Genomic DNA, 23,644 nt, shown 5'->3' with positions numbered 1-23,644 from the left:
GTAATAAAATGTATGGAATCTAAATATGTAAACTGTTTTCGCGTGTGAATTTACTAACTATTTATCAGCTTTGTGTATAACTTTATGACTCCTGCAATAAACTCTTATTTAGGTATGAATCTTTGTGGCAAATAAAGAAAACTATTTTAATAAGTAGAACACATCGAAATTCCTCGTAAAATGGAATTCTTTGTTGTAGTTCCAGAAATCTGTTTTTCTGTTAACATCATACAGATGCTGATATATGTCAGCAAAGCAGAAAATAAATGTCATGGTATTGCATAACAAACGTATACATAGATATGGGGAGTTAAAGTATATACAAACATCTTATTTTATATTAAGGTTTTCAATTACTGTTTAATTACCAAATCATTGGGCGGCAAGGCTGACTGACATTGAAGGAGATATGCAATAGCACCACAGCAGATTGAATTATGATTCGGTGCACTTTAATCATGTGTGTCAGAGACCTATGGCAATGAATATGAGAGTCTGATTTTTTTGATTTTTTTGGAAAACTAGCTTGAAATTGACGCAGTCCCTAGGGCCCAGTAACAGGCAAGATTTTCTAGATATGTGATATATAGTAAATAATATATAATCAGTAGCTCAGTAGAATTAATATATCTGCTTCATTTCCACATTTTCCTCAAAAGACGAATCATGAAGTATAAAGATAACGGAGAGGCTTTCCAGACAATACGGGATTAATTAATCTATTTTCATTAACTGCAAACCTTAAACAGTTTATTGAACTAAAGAAAAACAGTGTGTCATCCATTAGAAAAAGCAGCATTTATACAAATGCAGACTAATACAGTAATTGTACACTTGTAACAAATGCTTATTAACAGTTAGGGGCGAGATTACACATGCGGCACAAGCTTCACCGCAACTGCTGAAACCCGCGCCTCCCGTAATTTCACCTCGCACATCAGGGTATCACATATACGGCGTCTGCAGTTCATAAAATGCCGTAAATTGAAACTAGCGATGTCCATAAATGTACGTAAATACAAATTTCTGGAGTCGCCAGTGACTTATGACACTTTAGAAACTCCGTAAAGGTCTAACCCGCCTCCCAAAAATGAACCTGAAACGTAAAAAAAAAACCTATATCTGCAAACCCCCCCACATCACAAATAATAATACATGTATTAACCCCTAAACCGACAACCCCCCACAACGCAATATGCCTAATTAAACTATTAGTCCCTAATCCGCCATTCACCCACATCACAATCTACCTAGTAAAAGTATTAACCCCTAAATCCACCAATCCCAACATCGCAAACTTCCTAATAAATTTATTAACCCCTAATCCGTCAATAACCCACATCGCAAAGTACCTATTAAAACTATTAACCCCTAATCCGCCATTAAAAGGACACTGAACCCAATTTTTTTATTTTGTGATTCAGATAGAGCATGCAATTTTAAAGGGCCATAATACCCAAATGTTTAAACACTTGAAAGTGATGCAGCATAGCTGTAAAAAGCTGATTAGAAAATATCACCTGAACATCTCTATGTAAAAAAGAAAGATATTTTACCTCAAAAGTTCCTCAGTAGCCACCTCCCATTGTAAAGGATTTCTAAGCAGCATTTTAATGTGTATGTCCTGGGACAGCCGAAGGGACTAGCATCGTGCACTCTCATATTATTTCACCAATCAGGTAAAGGAAGCTTACTATGAAATCTCATGAGAGTTAAGTCAAATCTCATGAGATCACAGTAAGAGTTCATGACCTCAGCACTGCTGATGCTGATTGGCTGCTGTTCATTTCTTCATTTTTTTAATTTTTTTTACCTGCAGCTGGGAGCAGCTGAGTATAAATTTTTACACAGAACTTACTCTGCTGAGCTGAGGAGATTGTGAGGTAAAATATCTTCCTTTTTTACATAGAGATGCTCAGGTGATATTTTCCTGTCAGCTTTTTACAGTTATACTGCATCAGTTTCAAGTGATTTAGCATATGAGTATTATGTCCCTTTAAGCAACTTTCTAATTTACTCCTATTATCATTTTTCTTCGTTCTCTTGCTATCTTTATTTGAAAAAGAAGGCATCTAAGCTAAGGAGCCAGCCATTTTTTGGTTCAGACCCTGGACAGCACTTGTTTATTGGTCTGTGAATTTATCCACCAATCAGGAAGAACAACCCAGGTTGTTCACCAATAATGGGCCGGCATCTAAACTTACATTCTTGCTTTAAAAATAAAGATATTAAGAGAATGAAGAAAATTTGATAATAGGAGTAAATTAGAAAGTTGCTAAAATTGCACGCTCTATCTGAATCACGAAAGAAAAAATTGGGTTCAGTGTCCCTTTAACCCACATTGCAACAAACCTTATAAATCTATTAACCCCTAATCCACCAAACCCACACAACGCAATAATCCTAATAAAACTATTAACCCCTAAACCGCCAAACCCACACAATGCAATAATCCTAATAAAACTATTAACCCCTATACCGCCAAACCCACACAACGCAATAATCCTAATAAAACAATCCCTAAACCACCAAACCCACATAACGCAAGTACCCTAATTAACCTGATAACCCCTAATCCGCCAAACCCCCACAACGCAAATAACTAATTTAATTACTAAGCTCCCTAACCTAACACCCACTAAATTAACCCCATATTACATAAAATAATAAAATACTAAATTATAATTAAAATAAAAAATCCTAACAGTACTTAGAAAAATAAACTTAAAATTAAATGAATCTAAAATTACCAAAAATAAACAAGTCTGACATTAAAGAAAATAATAAACAAAATTATCCAAAATAAAAAAATTAAACCTAATACCTATGAAAATAAAAAAGCCCCCCCAAAATAAAAACACCCCCTAATCTAATGCTAAACTACCAATAACCCTTAAAAGGGCTTTTTGTAGGGCATTGCCCTAAGTTAAACAGCTCTTTTGCATTTAAAAAAAATTCTAAGTCCCCCCCCCAACAGTAAAACCCACCACCCACCAACCCCCCAAAATAAACAAACCGAACACTAAAAAAAATTAAACTACCCATTGCCCCTCAAAGGGGCATTCAGCTCTTTTAAGAGTGCCCAATAAATCCCTAATCTAAAAAAAAAAAAAAAGCCTAATTCTAACCCCTAAATAGGTACTCACTGTTCCTGAAGCCTGGCGGAGAAGTTCCTGTTCCAAGCGGTGAAGTCTTCTTCCAAGCGGCTGACATCTTCTTTCAAACAGGGAACAATTCCTTCTTTATACAGGAACAAGCCGGCGAGTACCAATTTGGGGGTTAGATTTAGGCTTTTTTTATTTGTTGGGGGGTTTGGTTTTTTTTAGATTAGGGATTTATTGGGCGCTCTTAAAATAACAACTGAATGTCATTTTAAGGCAGTAAAAGAGCTAAATGCCCTTTTAAAGGCAATGCTCATACAAATGTCCCTTTAGGGGCAATGGGTAGTTTAGGATTTTTTAGTGTTAGTTTTTTTTTATTTTGGGGGGTTTGTTGGGTAGTAGGTTTTACTGTTAGGGGGGGACTTAGTATTTTTTAAGGTAAAAGAGATATTTAACTAAGGGCAATGCCTTACAAAATGCCCTTTTAAAGGGACAGTCTAGGCCAAAATAAGCTTTCATGATTCAGATAGAGCATGTAATTTTAAACAATTTTCCAATTTACTTTTATCACCAATTTTGCTTTGTTCTCTTGGTATTCTTAGTTGAAAGCTTAACCTAGGAGGTTCATATGCTAATTTCTTAGACCTTTAAGCCCACCTCTTTTCAGATTGCATTTTAACAGTTTTTCACCACTAGAGGGTGTTAGTTCACGTATTTCATATAGATAACACTGTGCTTGTGCATGTGAAGTTATCTGGGAGCAGGCACTGATTGGCTAGACTGCAAGTCTGTCAAAAGAACTGAAAAAAGGGGCAGTTTGCAGAGGCTTAGATACAAGATAATCACAGAGGTTAAAAGCATATTATTATAACTGTGTTGGTTATGCAAAACTGGGGAATAGGTAATAAAGGGATTATCTATCTTTTAAAACAATAAAAAATTCTGGTGTAGACTGTCCCTTTAAGATTCATTGGTAGTTTAGTATTAGATGAGGGAATGTTTTTGTTTTTTTATAGGGGTTAGGTTTAATTTTTTATTTTTGATAATTTGGGTTATTTTATGTAATGTTAGACTTTTTTATTTTTTGTAATCTTAGAATATTTTTAATTTTTTTTAATTTTTAAGTAATGTTAGCTTTTTTATTTTAATTGTAATTTAGTATTTTTTAATTTAGGTAATTGGGGTTAATTTAGGGGGTGTTAGGTTAGGGGGCTTAGTAATTTAATTAGTTATTTGCGTTGTGTGGGTTTGGCTGATTAGGGTTAATAGATTTATAAGGTTTATTGCGATGTGGGTTAATGGCAGATTAGGATTTAATACATTTATACGTTTTTTTACAATGTGGGTTAATGGCAGATTAGGGGTTAATATACTTATTGCAGTGGGGGTTGGCGGTTGACAGGTAGATAGATATTGAACATGCGTTAGGTGTTAGTTAATATTTTTAGGGAGTTACGGTGCTCACATTTTCAGCGCAAGGCTTGCTGCGTCTGCCTATGTGTGGCGAGGTGACAATGGAATAAAATTTCTCCATTTTCGCCGCGTAAATCCTTGCACTGAATATGTGATACCGATTTGTGACGCAGTTCTATGTTAGCTTATGGAAGTAAAAATTGCGGGTGACAGGTGAAATATACGCACCGCATTTATATGCAGCGCCGTATATGTGATACCAAAACCACGTAAAAACCATATGCATATGTAATCTTGCCCCAGGTATTCCGTAGTAATGCTCATTCTACTTATCAGCCAATGAAGATAAGCTGGAAATACAAATCAGCCAATGAGCATTGCCAGTAAGAACATTACTGATTTTAACTTTTAAAAAAGTTTTTACTTAACGTTTACCAGATAAAAACATGATTACAAGTGTAGCGGAATTAAATGCTCCCGCTAGAGCGCTAACTGCGCTAGAAGTAAGTTTCTTGTGAACGTTGGGTAGCACTCATCTTACAAGTTGAAAAAGTAAACAGTTTTTGTCGCTCGCGTGCTAACCTTTTATGCTTAAAAAGCCAAACTTAGAATATTGCGCGCTTGATAACGTATTCTTCTATAGAAGTCAATGGAGCAAAAAAAGTGTAAAAAAACTAACACCCTACTCGCATGCACACACAATCGACTATTCTCAAGTGTGCTAACCTGTCATGAAAATATTAATATTTAACATTCCAATGTTCTTCAAATGTTCTATTTATTCATAAATACATATTTCTACATGTATCTGATGGTATTTTGCTAAAATATATATCTATATTTCACCATAAACAGCATATGTGTGTAGCTTACAGCCACCTTCAGCTGTGTAGCAAAAGTAACTTGCTTCTTTGCCACATTTATCTGAAAATAATTTATATTCCTCCCTTACATAAGATTAAAGGAACATGAAACCCAATTTTTTTCTTTCATGATTCAGATAGAGCATACATTTTTAAAACAACGTTCTAATTTACTCCTATTATAACTTTTGCAGCATTTTCTTGGCATCCTTTGTTGAAGGAGCAGCAGTGCACTACTGGGAGCTAGCTGAACACATTGGTAAGCCAATGACAAGAGGCATATAAGTCCAACCACCAATCAGCAGCTAGCTCCCAGTTCCTGAGCCTACCTCATTGTGCTTTTCAACAAAGTATACCAAGTGAACAAAGCAAATTAGATCATAGAAGTAAACTGGAAAGTTGTTTAAAATTGTATGCTCTGTTTGAATCATAAATTCAGGAATTCATGTCCCTTTAAATGCTTCTCCTGATGATGAACATTTTGGGTTACAATCAGCCTTTAAAATCTAGCCTGTGAGTGTTCTTTGAGGTCTGGAGTAGAGGAACAATGGTTTAAACAACCAGTTGTGCAACATAGAATTTCAGATGCCGTAGGTCTCTTACACAACCTCACTTCGTGGTCTTTAAACATAGAAAGAATATTTTCTTATAGCCTTTTTTTTTCACAAGGTGTTTCTTCACCATTTTTGACCAAGCCAGAAGTTCACACTAAGAGGCATATTTAAGAAATGTCTTGCGGACCTGATCCGACAGTGCGGATCAGGTCCGCAAGACATCGCTGAATGCGGAGAGCAATACGCTCTCCGCATTTAACATTGCACCAGCAGCTCACAAGAGCTGCTGGTACAACGCCGCCCCTTGCAGACTCGCGGTCAATGGGCTACCAGCAGGGAGCTGTCAATGAACACGATCGTACTCGATTGGGTTAAATTGTTGCGATTCCTGTCCGCCTGCTCAGAGCAGGCGCACAGGGTTATGGAGCAGCGGTCTTTGTGACCGCTGCTTCATAACTGCTGTTTCTGGCGAGTCTGAAGACTTGCCAGAAACACGGGCCGTCAAGCTCCTTTCGGAGCTTGATAGATAGGCCCAGAAGACTTGTATTGTCAAACTGTTATGGAAAGTGAAGTATACATGGTAGAAACTTCTATAATCTCAATGTCTAGAACAGGGGTTAACAAATGTATATGGACTCTAGCACCCAAACTCAAAGTAACATCTGATAAAGCGCAATCATTCTGCTATGCATTGTGCTAAAAACATTCAGAGAATGCAGCCTGCCTCTTCTTGAAATGATAATATCCATACTGTTTGTACAGGTTGCCACTGATGAAGAGAGTGGAATTTTGCTGTATAAAGGTGACAAGGACCATGTGGCAGTAGAATTATACCGTGGAAGAGTACGAGTTAGTTATGACACTGGAGTTTACCCATCTTCTGCCATTTACAGGTAAGATTGTAGCAACAGATACTATACGCATACAGTAGCCTGATTATTACATGATCATAAGGATTTATAGAGCTTCAGTAATCAATACATTTGTTATAAGTATTTCAGTGTTGTTTTTTAGCTAGATATACCCCTCTGGTGGTGTTAAATATTATTATCTTTTTTATTTACCATATAATGCTTTTGTAAGTGTTGTTTGCACAGACTAAAGGCTGGACCGTTTTCTGCCACTCTATGGTAGAACTCTATGGTAAGCTAAGCTTGTGAGAATGGCAGCTGCAAAGCTAGAATCGAAATTTAAAGGGACAGTAAAGTCAAAATTAAACACAGTCAACACAGTAGATTTGCATAATCAACAAATGCAAGATAACAAGACAATAAAATAGCACTTCAAATGAGTAGTAGATTTTATTTCTGACAATTTTAAAAGTTATGTCTATTTCCACTCCCCCTGTACCATGTGACAGCCATCAGCCAATCACAAATGCATACACGTACCATGTGACAGCCATCAGCCATTCACAAATGCATACACACTTATTCTTGCACATGCTCAGTAGGAGCTGGTGACTAAAAAAGTTTAAATATGAAAAGACTGTGCACTTTTTGTTAATGGAAGTAAATTGGAAAGTTGTTTAAAATTGCTGCTCTATCTGAATAATGAAAGCTTAATTTTGATTGAGAAACCTATCATTTGTCTTTCATAATTCAGAGAGAATACAATTTTAAACAGCTTCCCAATTTACTTCTGTTATCTAATTTACTTAATTTTCTTGATATCCTTTGTTGAAGAAAACATCATTGCACATGGTTGAGCCAATAACATGTGGCATATATGAGCAGCTTACCTAGGCATTATTTTCAACAAAGGATACCAATAAAACAAAACAAATTAGATAATAGAAGTAAACTGGAAAGTTGTTTACAATTGTATGCTCTCTCTGAATCATTAAAGAAAACATTTGAGTTCCATGTCCCTTTAATTAGATGGAGCATGAAATTATAACTCATTTTCCAGTTTACTTCTATTATCAATACTGCTTACTTCTCTTGGTATCATTTGATAAAAAGAGTTATCCTAGGTGAGATCAGGAGGAGTATACTATCTAGCATCAATGTTTATAGCAAGGTTGTAGATAGTTGTAAACACTGCAGCCATAGAATACTAAAGACACATCTACGCTTCTATTAACAAAGGATACCAAAAGAACATAGCAGATTTGGTGATAGAAATACATCAGAATCATGAATGTTTATTTTTTACTTTACTGTTCACTTAATAAACTGTTTGAACACAATCTTTAAGTGCAATTATATTTAGTGTCCGTGAATAATAGTAAATAAAAGCAGAGGTATGGGTGATCCCTGTGGTTACCCAGCACTGCCTGCTGCAGCCTCCATTTTTAAGTAACTCCATGATCGGTTAAGATTCCATATTGAACATTTTTAGTGGTGACATTTTAGCTAAAGTGATAGAATATGTTCTACATGAGAAGCCTAACTTATCATAGAACCGGCTACCAATGAGAGTTGCCAGGGCACATAGCAATTCTGACAAATCACAATTTTACATTTTTTAAACGTTTGTAGACAGCATTTATTTCAAAGGGACATAAAACAATAAATACATTTATGCATAGTAAATACATTTATATTAAATACATTTATACATAGTAAATACATTTAAATTAAATACATTTATACATTGTAAATACATTTATATTAAATACATTTATACATTGTAAATACATTTAAATTAAATACATTTATACATTGTAAATACATTTAAATTAAATACATTTATACATTGTAAATACATTTAAATTAAATACATTTATACATAGTAAATACATTTATATTAAATACATTTATACATAGTAGTCACTCTAGCTTTCACTGCATTTGAGTGCTGAGGTATTTGCACAACTCTTCTTCATATACCTGCAGTGAAACTTAGGTACCAAAATGGCAGAGCACCCATACTTAGAGGGAGGTGCACAAAATGTATTTAATATTTAATGTTCCTTTAAGAATATCACTAAATTCACACACAAAAAAAAAATGTCTGGATATTTAGTGGTTAGTTTGGTGAATTGGCAAAAGTAAGCTTAACAGTATAGATGGATGAAAAATGGATTCCAGTGTGGGGGCAGTGTAACATTTTCTATTATTTATGTAATATTAATTATATGTTATTTTAGCTAGCCAAACCATAAATGAATTATTCAAAATAAAATGATATGAAAACAAACACTAAAATAACATTAGCTAATTTTATCTTAATATTGGCTTATATTTTAGTAGGGTGGTTAGTAAAATAAGCTGGGTGGTGTGCCCATTTGGATTGTAAAGATTGACAAATAATTGTATTTAATTGATATTTAATAGATTGTTTCCTCACTCCTTCAGTAGATGTTTCTGCATATTCTATTGAGCTGCATCTATTTCTTGCACTCTGTTTTATGGCCTTAATATGACAAATGAGAGATCCCATTTCTCTGAACATAAACATAATCAAGTAAACATAATCAAGCACAAGGGTGCACAGTGTTTTGGGAAGTACATAATGATTACCTCACAGATCTGTTGGTCATAGATTTCTACAGCCAATGGCACTAATTGCACATTTTTTGTTGCTTACATATTTACTGCAATCTGTGGTAAATCATAAACCCAATCATAAACATAGTTACCTATTTGTACGAAGTTGTAGATAAATTCCAGATTGTTTCTGCGTGTTTACCCATCTGCTATAGATTCTTCATGATGACTGTTGTTTTGAATTACAGATTTCATTCTGATGCTCACGCTTATAGCATACCTAGTAGTAATAAATTATTTATCCTTTGTACACATTTCATGACCTCCATAGTCTAAAATGCAAAAATGTTAGATCTAGCTGCTTATATCTGAGTACACATTCCGCTTTTTACAAGCAATAGTGTAGGATAAGTCTCAAGCTTATGAGTCATTTATACACTATGGGCTAGATTATGAGTGGAGCGCAAAATTGTGTTTTTTTCGGCGAGCACAATATTTGCCCTCTACTGTGTGACGGTATTACAAGTAAATGCAATGCAAATACGGCCTTGCATTTGCATTGCATGGAAGCTTTGCGCTCATGAGAGCGCGCTTCCATAGGCTACAATGGGAGCCTCATTCTGATGACGATAGACAAGGCACAGAACCTAGCACTGCGAAGGGTGTAGGTCACGCAGCGTTGGGCAGCATATTTAAAATATATATGTATATGAATATATACATATATTTTTATGTGTTTATATGTGTATATACACATATTAACACATAAATATGTATGTATATAAGCATATACATATATATTTACAGATTAAACACACAGTTCCCATAGACCACTATGTAAAGGCACTTTCCTTCTTAATATGAGGAGAGTCCATGGCTTCATTCCTTACTTGTGGGAATACAGAACCTGGCCACCAGGAGGAGGCAAAGACACCCCAGCCAAAGGCTTAAATACCTCCCCCACTTCCCGCATATCCCAGTCATTCTTTGCCTTTCGTCACAGCTGGCAGAGAAGTGTCAGAAGATACGGAGTAGTAGCCTTCGGAATGGGACTGGAGTTTTAAGTAGTCTTGTCAGCCTCTCAGTTAGAGCATTGACGAATGTTAGGGTCTGGAGATGCAGGGAGAGTCTTTCTGCGAACCCATCCAGACTCGTATTAACAGCTTCTAAGCAATCAGTGTTGACGAGTTTCACTGCCTACTTCTATCACTCAAGTCCATGTCAGGAGCGATGCTACAAGACTGTCAAACTTGAGAGGCTGTGTGTCTGTTCCACAGCAGAGATTGTTTCATTTTTATACACATATGATAACGCAAGAAGATAGGGTCACAGTGTGACTCTTTTATCTGTATGGAATCAAGGGTTAATATCTCCGGAAGGGGATTATTGAACAGGGGGGATATATTGCATAATTTATTATGTTTTATGCTGCGACATGTGTGAGATGAGGCTCAGGAAGATGTTGGAATGTACAGGTTTTACTTTCATTTTTCGTTAGCTGTGCAGCCTGTGAGGCTTGGCACGCTTTTTCCTGTAGCAGGGGCGGTACTGCATGGCGCACCACGTGACCGGGTGTGGCCACACTGATTTCCTCTTTTCCTGACCGTGCGGTTTACCGGAGACAAAGCGGTTTCTCTGTGGGGCCTGGGTCATAGGAGGTGGTGAGTGCCCCATCCATTGGGAATATAAAGGTGCCGTTTATTTTTCCATAGTCCATTTTCCAACGGAAGCTATGGAGGACTCGGATACATTGGAGGGTACTCCCTCTTTACCTAAATCTAATACATGCCTATATTGTGAGGAGGGTAAGAATGAATGGGAAAGACTTGGTTCTTCCTTTTCCTCTTCTTCTTCTTTTAAGAAGTTATTCAAGGTCCTGGACTCTCAATTAGAGTTCTGGGGTTCCGTCCCTAAGGTGGATGGCGCTATCTCTATGCTTGCTAAACGCACTACTATCCCCCTTGTGGATAGTTCCTTGTTTAAAGAGCCCATGGATAAGAAGCTAGAAACTCTGTTGAGAAAGATGTTTCAGCACACAGGATATTTGTTTCAACCAGCAGCGGCGGTTGCTGCGGTGGCTGGAGCAGCTACCTATTGGTGCAACTCTTTATCTGAGTTGATCATGGTGGAGAGTCCCCTTGACAAGATCCATCAAAGAATTAAGGCCTTGAGGGTGGCTAATTCTTTTATTTGTGATGCAAATATGCAGATTATTCGCCTGAATGCCAAGACATCAGGTTTTTCAGTGCTAGCACGAAGGGCACTCTGGCTGAAGTCTTTCCCTGCCATTTAAGGGGAAGATTATTTTTGGTCCAGACCTGGACTCAATCATATCCACGGTCACTGGAGACAAGGGTGCCTTTTTACCACAAGATAAGAAGAACAAACCTAAGGGAAAAGGTCCTAATTTTTGTCCCTTTCGTTCAGTTAAATCCCAACGGCAGCAGCCCTCCATGAATTCTGATCAGCCTAAAGGAACTTGGAAATCGACTCAGTCTTGAAATAAATCCAAGCAGAACAAGAAGCCTGCTGAGTCAAAGTCGGCAGGATGGGGCAGCCCCCGATCCATTTCTGGATTGTGTGGGGGCCGACTATCTCTCTTTTTGGAGGCTTGGATGGGGGACATGCAAGACCCTTGGGGTACAGGATAGGTTTCAGATCTCATCCACCTAGAGGCAGATTCCTCTTGTTAAACATGTCTTTAAGGCAAGAAAAATGAGAGGCCTTTCTAGGGTGCATGAGGGATCTCTCCCTGGGAGTAATTGTACTAGTATCTCTAGCAGAAAGAGGTCTGGGATACTACTGAAACCTTTTTGTGGTCCCAAAGAAGGAGGAAACTTTTTGCCCAATTCTGGACCTAAAGTGCTTAAACAAGTTCCTGTGGGTCCCATTGTTCAAGATGGAGATGATAAGGTCCATTCTGCCCTTAGTCCAGGAAGGACAGTTCATGACTATGATAGACTTGAAGGATGCTTACCTTCACATTCCAATCCACAAGGATCATGTTCCTGAGATTCGCGTTCCTGGACCAGCACTTTTAGTTTGTTGCACTTCCATTTGGTCTAGCTACTGCCCCAAGAGTCTTTACAAAGGTTCTGAGGGCTCTGCTCGCAGTGGCGAGATCCAGAGAGATAGCAGTGGTGCCATACTTAGACAACATCCTGGTTCAGGCACCATCCTGTCGGCTGACAGAGGACCATTCAAAAGCTCTTCTATTTCTTCTTCGATCTCATGGATGGAAGATAAACTTAGAAAAGAGTTCTCTTGTTCCCAGTACCAGGGTGGAATTCCTGGGTACGATAATACACTCCATATCCATGAGGATATTTCTTACAGACCAGAGACGTTACAAGCTAACTTCCAATTGTCTTGCCCTACAGACCTCCTTAAGGCCCTCTGTGGCCTGGTGTATGGAGGTTATTGGGCTCATGATGTCCAGCATAGACATCATTCCATTCGCCAGATGTCATCTCAGGTGACCTCTCGGATCTGTCACAACAGATTTCTCTGGACAACTGGTTGAGAGAATCGCTCTCTTGGTGGCTCTGTCCAGATCACCTGTCCCAAGGGACATCCTTCTTGAGACCATCCTGGGAGATTGTAACTACGGACTCAAGTCTGTCAGGATGGGGAGCTGTTTGGGGTGCCAGGAAGGCACAGGGACTGTGGACTCGAGGAATCATTTTGGAACTTCAAGTGATCTTCAATGCTCTGAAGGCTTGGCCTCTTCTGGGTTCGTCCCAGTTTATCAGATTCCAATCAGACAGCATAACCTTGGTGGCTTACATCAACCATCAAGGGGGAATGAGGAGCTCCCTAGCAATGAGGGAAGTATCTTGGATTCTGGAATGGGCAGAGGCCCACAACTGCTCACTGTCGGCGAACCACATTTCGGGTGTGGACAACTGGGAAGCGGATTTCCTCAGCAGACAATCCTTTCATCCGGGTGAATGGTCTCTCCATCCTGAGGTGTTTGCAGAGATTTGCAACAGATGGTGGATGCCGGAGATAGATCTCATGGCATCCCGACTCAATACTAAGCTACCCAGATATGGGTCGCGGTCCAGGGATCCTCAGGCAGAGCTGATTGATGCATTAGCAGTGCCTTGGAGGTTCAGTCTAGTTTACATTTTTCCACCGTTACCACTTCTCCCTCGTGTAGTGGCCCGCATCAAGCAGGAACAAGCTTCGGCAATACTAATTGCTCCATCATGGCCGTGAAGGATGTGGTTTGCGGACCTGGTGGGGATGTCTTCATCTCCTCCATGGAGGTTACCTTGTCGCAGGGATCTGCTGGAACAGGGTCCTTTTGTTCATCAAAATCTAGATTCTCTGAGGCTGACTGCGTGGAGATTGAACGCTTAGAACTAGCCAAGAGAGGTTTTTCTGAGAGAGTGATTGATATTCTCATTCAAGCTCGAAAGTCGGTCACTCTTCGCATCTATCATAAGGTGTGGAGGACCTACTTATTCTGGTGTGAAGATCGTGACTTCCCCTGGCATAAGGTCAAGGTTTCCAGGATTCTTTCTCCAGGATGGTATGGAGAAGGGCCTTTCTGCTAGTTCCCTAAAGGGACAGATTTGGCTCTGTGTTATTGCACAAGAGGCTTGCTGAGCTTCCTGATGTTCAGTCTTTTGTTCAGGCTCTTTTCAGAATCAGGCCTGTGTTTAGACCTGCCGCTCCTCCTTGGAGTTTAAATCTAGCTCTTAAAGTTTTGCAGAGGGCTCCATTTTAGCCTATGCATTTGGTTGACATTAAGTTACTGTCTTGGAATGTTCTTTTTCTACTGGCTATTGCTTCGGTGTACAGAGTCTCTGAGATGGCTGCCTTGCAATATGAGCCTCCTTACCTAGTTTTTCATGCTGATAAGGCTGTTCTTTGTACTAAGTTGGATTTTCTTCCTAAGGTCGTTTCTGATCGTAACATTAATCAGGAGATTGTGGTTCCTTCCTTGTGTCCTAATCCTTCTTCTTTGAAGAAACGGTAACTTCATAATTTGGATGTGGTTCGGGCTTTGAAATTCTATCATCAACATACGAAGGATTTTAGACAGACTTCTTCCTTGTTTGTTGTCTATTCTGGGAAGCATAGAGGGCAGAAGGCTTCTTCCACATCCTTATCTTTTTGGTTGAGGAGTATTATTCGCTTAGCATATGAGACAGCGGGACATAAGCCTACTCAGAGGATTACGGCTCATTCAACTAGAGCTGTGGCTTCATCTTGGGCCTTCAAGAATGAGGCCTGTATGGAGCAGATTTGTAGGGCGGCTACCTGGACCTCCTTACATACCTTTTCAAAATTTTACAAATTTGAAGTTTTTGCTTCGGCTGAAGCAGCTTTTGGGAGAAAGGTTTTGCAGGCTGTGGTGCCCTCAGAATAGGGTCCGCCTCTCTTTTACCCTCCCATTTTCATTCAGTGTCCTATAGAGCTTGGGTATATGTTTCCCACAAGTAAGGAATGAAGCCATGGACTCTCCTCATATTAAGAAGGAAAACATAAATTATGCTTACAAGATAATTTACTTTCCTTCTGTATGAGGAGAGTCCACGGCCCCTGCCCGTTTTTCTCCATTAGGCAGACCTACATTTTTGTTTATTCTTCTGGCACCCTTTATATCCTGATATTTCTCCTACTGTTCCTTGTTCCTTTGGCAGAATGACTGGGATATGAGGGACGTGGGGGAGGTTTTTAAGGCTTTGGCTGGGGTGTCTTTTCCTCTTCCTGGTGGCCAGGTTCTGTATTCCCACAAGTAAGGAATGAAGCCGTGGACTCTCCTCATACAGAATGAAAGGAAATTATCTGGTAAGCATAATTTATGTTTTATAGTGCCTTTTTTTTCTAACACCCAACATCCGCTCAATTTAAAGGGACACTCAATCACAATTAAACTTTTATTATTAAGATAGAGCATGCAATTTTAAACAACTTTCCAATTTACTTCCATTAACAAAATGTGCACAGTCTTTTTATATTAAAACTTTTTGAGTCACCAGCTCCTACTGAGCATGTGCAAGAATAAGCGTGTATGCATTTGTGAATGGCTAATTGCTATCACATGGTACGTGTATGCTTTTGTGATTGACTGATAGCTGTCACATGGTACAGGGGGAGTGGAAAAAGACATAACTTTTAAAATTGTCAAAAAAAATCTACTACTCATTTGAAGTTCAGACTAAGTGCTATTGCATTGTCTTGTTATCTTGCATTTGTTGATTATGCAAATCTACAGTGTTGACTGGTCCTTTAAAACCTTATAACTGCTTTGTGCAGTTATTTAAAAAAAAAAAAAAAAAAGATGCTGATATTTTTTATTTTGATAAAGGAAACTGTCGACTTTATTTGGGGGACACATTTTTTAAATTAACCAGAGGTCTGACCTTAATTTTGCTTAGCGCATAGTGCTACCGCCATCTTGCGGTAGCATTAACCAGCCACTTGTAATGGCTGTTATTTAACATGTTCCAGTAAACAGGCAAATTTGCCCCATTACGGGTGCACATTAAATTAGCGCTCCACTTGTAATCTAGCCCAATACCGTTTATTTAATATATAAAGTTTTCAACCTTAGTATATATACACATAATAACACATAAATATATATGTATGTAAGCATACACATATATATTTACAGGGATAACGCAGTCCCCATAGGCCGCAATGTAAAGGCACTTTTTTAATGCCGTTTTTTTCCCAACACCCCACTCCCATCCCTCTAAAAACTGCTTAGGGCTTTTTTTTTTTATTTTTATTTTTTTTATGCTTATATTATTTATTTTATTAAAGGCACTATACACTGCACACTGAGGTCTGACCTTGGGTTAATTTTATAAGCGCTAATTGCTACCACGAGCTTGTGGTAGCAATAACCAGCCACTTGTAATGGCTGGTTATTTAAAGCGCCTGTAAACGGGCGAATTGGCCTGTTTACAGGCGCACTATAAATTACCTCTCCATTTGTAATCTATCCCTTAATATTTTAAGAAACATACACACACCTAGGAATGAGTATGACTTACTATTGGTACTATTGTTTGTTTCATATATACGGAATATTATGAATAATATGCTCTGTATTCTAAGAAGCTGATCACAGTGTCCTGTTGATTAGGATAAGAGTTTGAACAGAAAAGCAACAAACTTCTGGGCACTGTGTGTAGTTATCTGCTTTATGCATATTAAGTTACTCCATTCTTTAAATACCTCGACAAACTGCTTTATTGCTCTGTCCATTGAGCTTCCCATGCAGTAATTCTCTTCCCTTTCACATGGTGTTCAGAGGTTGGGAAGTCCTTGATTGGTTTCCTTTGTCCAAGTAACACCAGCCGCAATTAAAGCTTCAATAAATCAGGGAAACACAGGGAATCTAGTGTGAAAAAGCTGTTGCAGTAGCCATAACACAGTGTGACACTGTTTAACTTTTGGTGTCGCTTTCCAAAAAAGGCAGAAAGCAGATTGTGAAGAGGAAAGCTCAGCTACCAGCAAAACAGTGTGTAAACATTGATTGTAATAAAAAGCGTATATTACATCGGTGCAACTTCTTTTGTTATAGTATCTTCACTTACAAGGACATGCATGTAAAAAAGCCTTCTCTTTAAAGGGATAGTAAAGTCCAAGTTCAGATAGGGTATGTCATTTTAAACAACTTTCTAATTTACTTCTATCATCAAATTTGCTTTGTTCTCCTGTTATTCTTAGTTGAAAGCTAAACCTAGGTCGGCTCATATGCTAATTTCTAAGCCCTAGAAGGCCGCCTCTTATCTGAATGCATTTGTCAGTTTTCACAGCTAGAGGGCGTTAGTTCATGTGTTTCATATAGATAACTTTGTGCTCACACACGTGAAGTTATTTAAGAGTCAGCACTAATTGTCTGAAATGCATGTCTGTCAAAAGATCTGAGATAAGGAGGCAGTCAGCAAAGGCTTAGATCCAAGGTAATCACAGAGGTAAAAAGTATATTAATATAACAGTTTTGGTTATGCAAAACTGGGGAATGATAAATAAAGGGATTATCTATCTTTTTAAACAATAACATTTTTGGTGTTTACTATCCCTTTAAACATGAAACAAAAAAGGTTAAATTAAAGCAAAAAGAAAGCGTTCATGGGATTGAAGCTCACTGGCTGATTAACATTTTTCTCACCACAGCAGCATTTGATTTACTTAAAATAGTAATATATATATAATTACAATCCCTCTTTTAGACACAACAACAAAAATAATAACAATGATAATTCAGTGTTTTTGCTTGTTAACCCTTTCATGACAGGGTTATAAAGTCTACATCAGAACAACGTTCCGAAGTAGACAAATTGAAATCACGCGATCGTGCAAACGATCGGGAGATTTCAATTATGGGATCGAGTCTGGGCGGTGTCCCTATGACGCTAGGAACGCCCTCCAGACCGCGATCAAATCCTGCAAGACTAGTAGGCTTCAGGACAGCCGTTTGCGATGACGTTGTATTCTGTCATAACGGCTTTAAAGCCCAGTGCCGTTGTGACGGAATACAATGGCATAACGGCATTAAAAGGTTAACTATACAAATACCAGGAGATACCATCATCTTTTGCATCATTTTAAAGGATCATTAAACTCTGTAGTTTGAGGGAGCTATACAGCCTAACATACTGTTGCAAAACTGAGTTACAATATGATAAATATGCTGATTTATTAATTACATTTATTCATTTATTAGTGAGGCATGAAGGCTTACTTAATAGTCACTTGTTCTCTGATCAGCACTTAGGGTACTAAAAAGGAGCCCAAAAGGGAAAAGGTTACAAGGGAGGGGATTTGGATGAAACAAAGTAAAATAAATGAAATGACTAGAATAATTCAATGTTATATTCTTTACCACTGTTAATATATAGTTATGCAAGTAAAAGTGTTTTTAACCAGCTCAGCAGTAGGGCATACATTTGAAAACACAAAATTGATTGCCACATAAGTACCAGCTTTGATTTTATTTTAAGTATTTTATAATTAAGTTTACTTGTTTTTTTGGGGGGGGTTTTCAACAACATTTTGCATCAGAGAAACAAATCTGGGTATTATTATTGCAACAGCACACTTTTCCTTTAACTGATTAGCCGATTCCAGGAACCTGTTCATCTATTGTTTGTTAGTAATTGGCCGTAGCGATGAAAGTAAGAAACAACATTCAAGAGGCCTTTTCATGGGTGTGTCCCGGGCCAGCAAAACAACGCATAGGGCTCTAAGTATTAAGCAGTGTAAGCTGATTCGGAGCCCTTTGCGGGGCAGGTTCGCAGCAGACCACTGCTTGTTGCAATCTCCACCACATCTGAGTTGGCCGAGATAAATTAACACAAGGGATGGGGATGGCTTGAGTGTGTAATAGTACATACGGGTCCGCTGTCCATATGCCGCAAAGCCATGTGGACAAATTCTTAAAGGGATACTAAACCCAATTTTTTCCTTTAATGATTCAGATAGAGCATGCAATTTTAAGCAACTTTATAATTGGCTCCTACTATAATTTTCTTCGTTCTCTTGCTATCATTATTTAAAAAGCAGGAATTTAAAGCTTTGGAGCCAGCGCATTTTAGGTTCAGCACACTGGATAGCGCTTGCTTATTGGTGGCTACATTTAGCAAACCAATAAGCCAGCATAACCCAGGTTCTCAACCAAAAATGGGCCGGCTCTTTACATTCCTGCTTTTTATATAAATATAGCAAGAGAACAAAGAAAATTTGATAGAAGGAGCAAATTAGAAAGTTGTTTAAAATTGCATGCTCTCTCTGAATCATTACAGAACAAATTTGGGTTTAGTGTCCCTTTAAGTTTAGAACTTTGTCCGCATGCACTTTAATACATGTGGCCCTTAGTATTCTTACAACATGACAAGATTTACAACCTGTTTGATCTTTTTGAAATGCAACAAATAATTTCTCCTGGATAAATAAAAATGTTACTTTAATATACTTTTTTTTTTAGTACAGATTTTATTTCATTTTATGTTGCATTAGTAGGATGCAGCTGTATAGCCCTGGGATATTATTAATGGGTTTGTCCATTTAACATCTTTAGTTAGAGGTTCTTATCTTTGCTTTGTAATTGAAAACTATGAATGCACAGCAGGCAAATGAATACACTTCAGTTTTATTATATAGTCTACAAAGTACTGAACAATTAATATGCACATAGGTTGTATTATAAATAGAATTGCCACCTTGGCCATGTTAACCTGGACAGTTATGAGTTATGCTTGCTGCAGGGTGTGCACGGAGGAACATGTATTGTGCTTCAGCATAGCACATGAATGGTGTTTCTGAACAGCACTAGTGACGTTCCTCCCTGCACAAGCAAGCCTAATTATAAATCATTACACAATAGAAACCTATTAGTGCACAGATATGAGGGTACTGAGGGTCCTACTGAAAAGAAGAGCTTACAATCTAATAAAATATTATAAAAAGAGGTCATTTTTGTGCCGGAGTTTAGATAGGAACATTTAATCAGTGACCACATTCCTCAGACCAGGAACATTATGTTTAGTTAGAGTGAACCAGTAGGGGGAGTCATTGTAGACTGGGTTAGACATGACATAGGTGGGCCTGGTTAATATGATCTTTGTGAGGGTTGGTCAAACACTGTTTTTTTTTTTTTTTTTAATAGGTTTTCAGGTTTTGTTTGATGGGTTTTAGGTTGTGAAAAAGTGAACCTCATTAACTTTGCTAATAAGTTCAGGTGGGGGCAGCACTTGACAGTGTTTGAGTGGGTAGAGTTTACCTGAAGATAATGGAAGCGATAGCTGTGAGGGAGTGCATTGAGGGTGAGGAAAAGTATCTTAAAGGGACAGTAAACTTAAAATTAAAAAAAAATTGCAAACTTTCCAAATGATTTGTTTTCACATTTGCTTTGTTTTCTTTGTTGAAGAGTAAACCTTACCAGTCCATAGGAACTAAGGCGTGTAAAGGTGTCTTCAGCACTTTGGCAGCACTGCTTTGCTATTATATTGGTAACAATGTTATACATTGTTGCAAACACTGCTTCCATGTAGCTTTTTTAAATGTGAAGTTCTTCTGTTCAGAGGCAAAAAAACCAAAATATTTTGTGTTGTTAAATAGACTATTTGTTAAATCAAAATTTCATTTTCACTTCAGCACAAATTATTGAATATTTTGTAAAAAATAAAAAAAAATTCAAGGTTACAAGGGTAAGAAGCTAAATTGGATTTAGTGAAAAAGTAACAATATTACAAAGTCATTTTCTATATATGAAAGTCTGCAGCATGGTTCATTAAGTATTATTATGATTAATCGTAATTTTTACGTTGAGCTGCTTCCTGAAATCGAGCTGTCAAGAAATTTGAAACAAGATATATATGTCTTGACTCTTTATGAATGTGAAAATAAAAAAATCATGGGTCATTAGCTGCCAACGCAGGCTATTCAACGTCTAAATGTAATAACTGCAGATAACCTACAAATGGAAAAAAATATAGGCCATAGCTTCACTGGAAAATTATAAATCACAAAAATAACCCATTTCCTTTTCTTGATCAGGTCAAATTCTGTTAAATAAAGAGAACCAATCTCCTTTTAAAAGAATCTGCTGTGCACTTGCTAAACTTAGCATCCTGCATTCCTTGCACTTTACTAGGCATTTAATAAATCAAATTATCTAATTTTCTTCTCTTGGGAATAAAAACAATCTGTAAATATCCCCCAAATAACTAAGTAAATATGCACCGTTTACCTTACTTTAACGAAAGTTTAAATGGACGTTAAACTCCAAACTGAATTTGTCAATTAATAATAGAGGAATAATTAAAAAAAAAAAAAATTTTTACATTGATGACCTATTTTACTTACTTTTGCTGTAAAATACCATTATATTGCAAATAGCCTGACACGTGTATTGCTCAAGGAGCAGATCACAAGCCATTTTAAAGTTAGTCCTAATTGGTCGCAATCAATGGGGATACGATGTGGTTAAGGAAATTTGCAGTATACTTAGGTTGCTGAATTTGCTTTTTGCCCTTTCTAGGGGACATAGGACAAGTATAATTTAAACAGCAAAAGCTAGGTATTTTTTTAAATTATTTTAAATTAATTTTTATTGTTTTAGAATGTAAGGTAACACTTGGGGACACGCAGGACCCCTGTTCAAACATAAACAGACAAAAAGGAACGGACACGCAGGTCCGGTTGCAATAGCTGTCAAAACATTGATACATCATAAGTAAATTGCAAGGATTTGTGGTGAAAATAATTCACCAAGATTGAACCCTAGTGTGGGCTCAGAATATTGGGGGGGGGGGAGGTGATGCTTAAAAATTAAATTTAATGTTCCAAAGAGCAAGTCCGAAAAAATTGCTGTACTATGTAGTAATGGGTATGTCCATATAGATTGAGAGCAGGTTCTGCCAACATCTAGAGATGTGGGTAACAAGAAAAAATTCCAGAGACAAGTGAGATGCAAATTGTACCCAGTACACACTGTACGTAGCGCCCACTGTACCTAGCACTCATTGTGCCTAGCCCACACTGTACCTAGCACTCATTGCACTCAGCACTCATTGTACCTTGCACACGCCATACCCAGCCCACACCTTACCCAGCACACGTTATACTTGGCACATGCTGTACTTGGCACACGCCTTACCCAGCACACACCGTGCCCAGCACACATAGTACCTAGCACACACTGTAGTTAACACTCATTGTACCCAACATACTTTGTACCCAGCACACACTGCACCCAGCACACACAATACCAAGCACACACTGAACCCTTCACTCATTGTGCCTAGCACTCATTGTACCTAGCACTCATTGTACCTAGCACACACTGTACCTAGCACACACTGTACCTAGCACACACTGTACCTAGCACACACTGTACCTAGCACACACTGTACCTAGCACTCACTGTACCTAGCACTCATTATACCTAGCACACACTGTACCTAGCACTCATTGTACCTAGCACACAATGTACCCGGCACACATTGCACCTAGCACACAATGTACCTAGAACACATTGTACCTAGCACACATTGTACACAGCACACATTGTACTCAGCACACATTGTACCCAGCACACATTGCACCCAGCACACATTGCACCCAGCACACATTGCACCCAGCACACTTTGTACCTAGCACACATTGCACCCAGCACACATTGTACTTAACACACACTGTACCTAACCCACGCTGTACCTATCACACGCTGTACTGTGGACGGGCTGTGCCTAGCACACGCTGTGCCTAGCACACATTATACCTAGCACACATTATACCTAGCACTCATTGTACCCAGCACACGCCGTACCCAGCACACGCCGTACCCAGCACACGCCGTGCCCAGCACTCATTGTGCCCAGCACTCATTGTGCCCGGCACTCATTGTACCTAGCACTCATTGTACCTAGCACATGCTGTACTTAACACCCACTGAACCTAGCTTACGCTGTACCTAGCACACACCGTACCCGGCACCCACCTTGCTGAGCACACGCAGTACCTAGCACGCATTGAATCTAGCACGCATTGAACCTAGCACGCATTGAACCTAGCACACAAAGTACCTAGCACACAAAGTACCTAGCACACAAAGTACCTAGCACCCACAGCACCTAGCGCACACACAGCACCTAGCGCACACACAGCACCTAGCGCACACACAGCACCTAGCGCACACACAACACCTAGCGCACACACAGCACCTAGCACACACAGCACCTAGCACACACAGCACCTAGCATACACATCACAAAGCAATAACAATGCCCAGCATACACAGTACCAAACAGACACAGTCCCCAGCTCAAACAGTAACTATCACACACAGTACAAAGCACATACAGTACCTAGCACACCTAGGAACCCACGCTATATTAGAGTATACAAATAACAAAATATAATTGTGCTACACTTTAACCCTTTGGAAGATGAATGCCTTAAAGCTATGTACAGTGACATACTGGGAGTAAACTTACTATGGAGGTTACATGAATGTTAAGGAGGGTAGTACCATAATCTACGGTAATATAGTAAACGTAAATGTTCATAGATAGCTAGCATAACTAAACCTTAACTAGAGTATAGCAATAAACTGAATGGAAGGATGTCCCTAAACATGATATCAAAGGTTGCTATATGCATGCTTGAAACTATATAATGAGCACATCAAGCCCTGATTTTTTTAAGTGAGGTCATAATCATAACCTGTGAGTGAAACAAGAGTACTAAATGAACCTAAAATTCCCACAATGTATATGCATATCAGTCTCCCTCTTGAAAACAATCGG

General features: G+C 38.4%; 1 protein-coding gene across 1 annotated transcript in view; it reads left to right on the top strand.

The window, feature by feature from the left end:
• Positions 1–23,644, top strand: part of SLIT2 (slit guidance ligand 2) — a 493,710-nt gene that overhangs the window by 448,595 nt on the left and 21,471 nt on the right. Inside the window, exon 32 of the mRNA XM_053704101.1 lies at positions 6,694–6,824. Coding sequence (XP_053560076.1) covers positions 6,694–6,824 — 131 coding nt within the window. The remainder of the gene's footprint in view (positions 1–6,693; positions 6,825–23,644) is intronic.

Source organism: Bombina bombina, chromosome 2 (genome assembly GCF_027579735.1).
Source record: "Bombina bombina isolate aBomBom1 chromosome 2, aBomBom1.pri, whole genome shotgun sequence".
NCBI classification, from domain to species: Eukaryota; Metazoa; Chordata; class Amphibia; order Anura; family Bombinatoridae; genus Bombina; species Bombina bombina.
The sequence above is the reverse complement of the archived record's forward strand: the minus strand, read 5'-3'. Positions and strand labels throughout refer to the sequence as shown.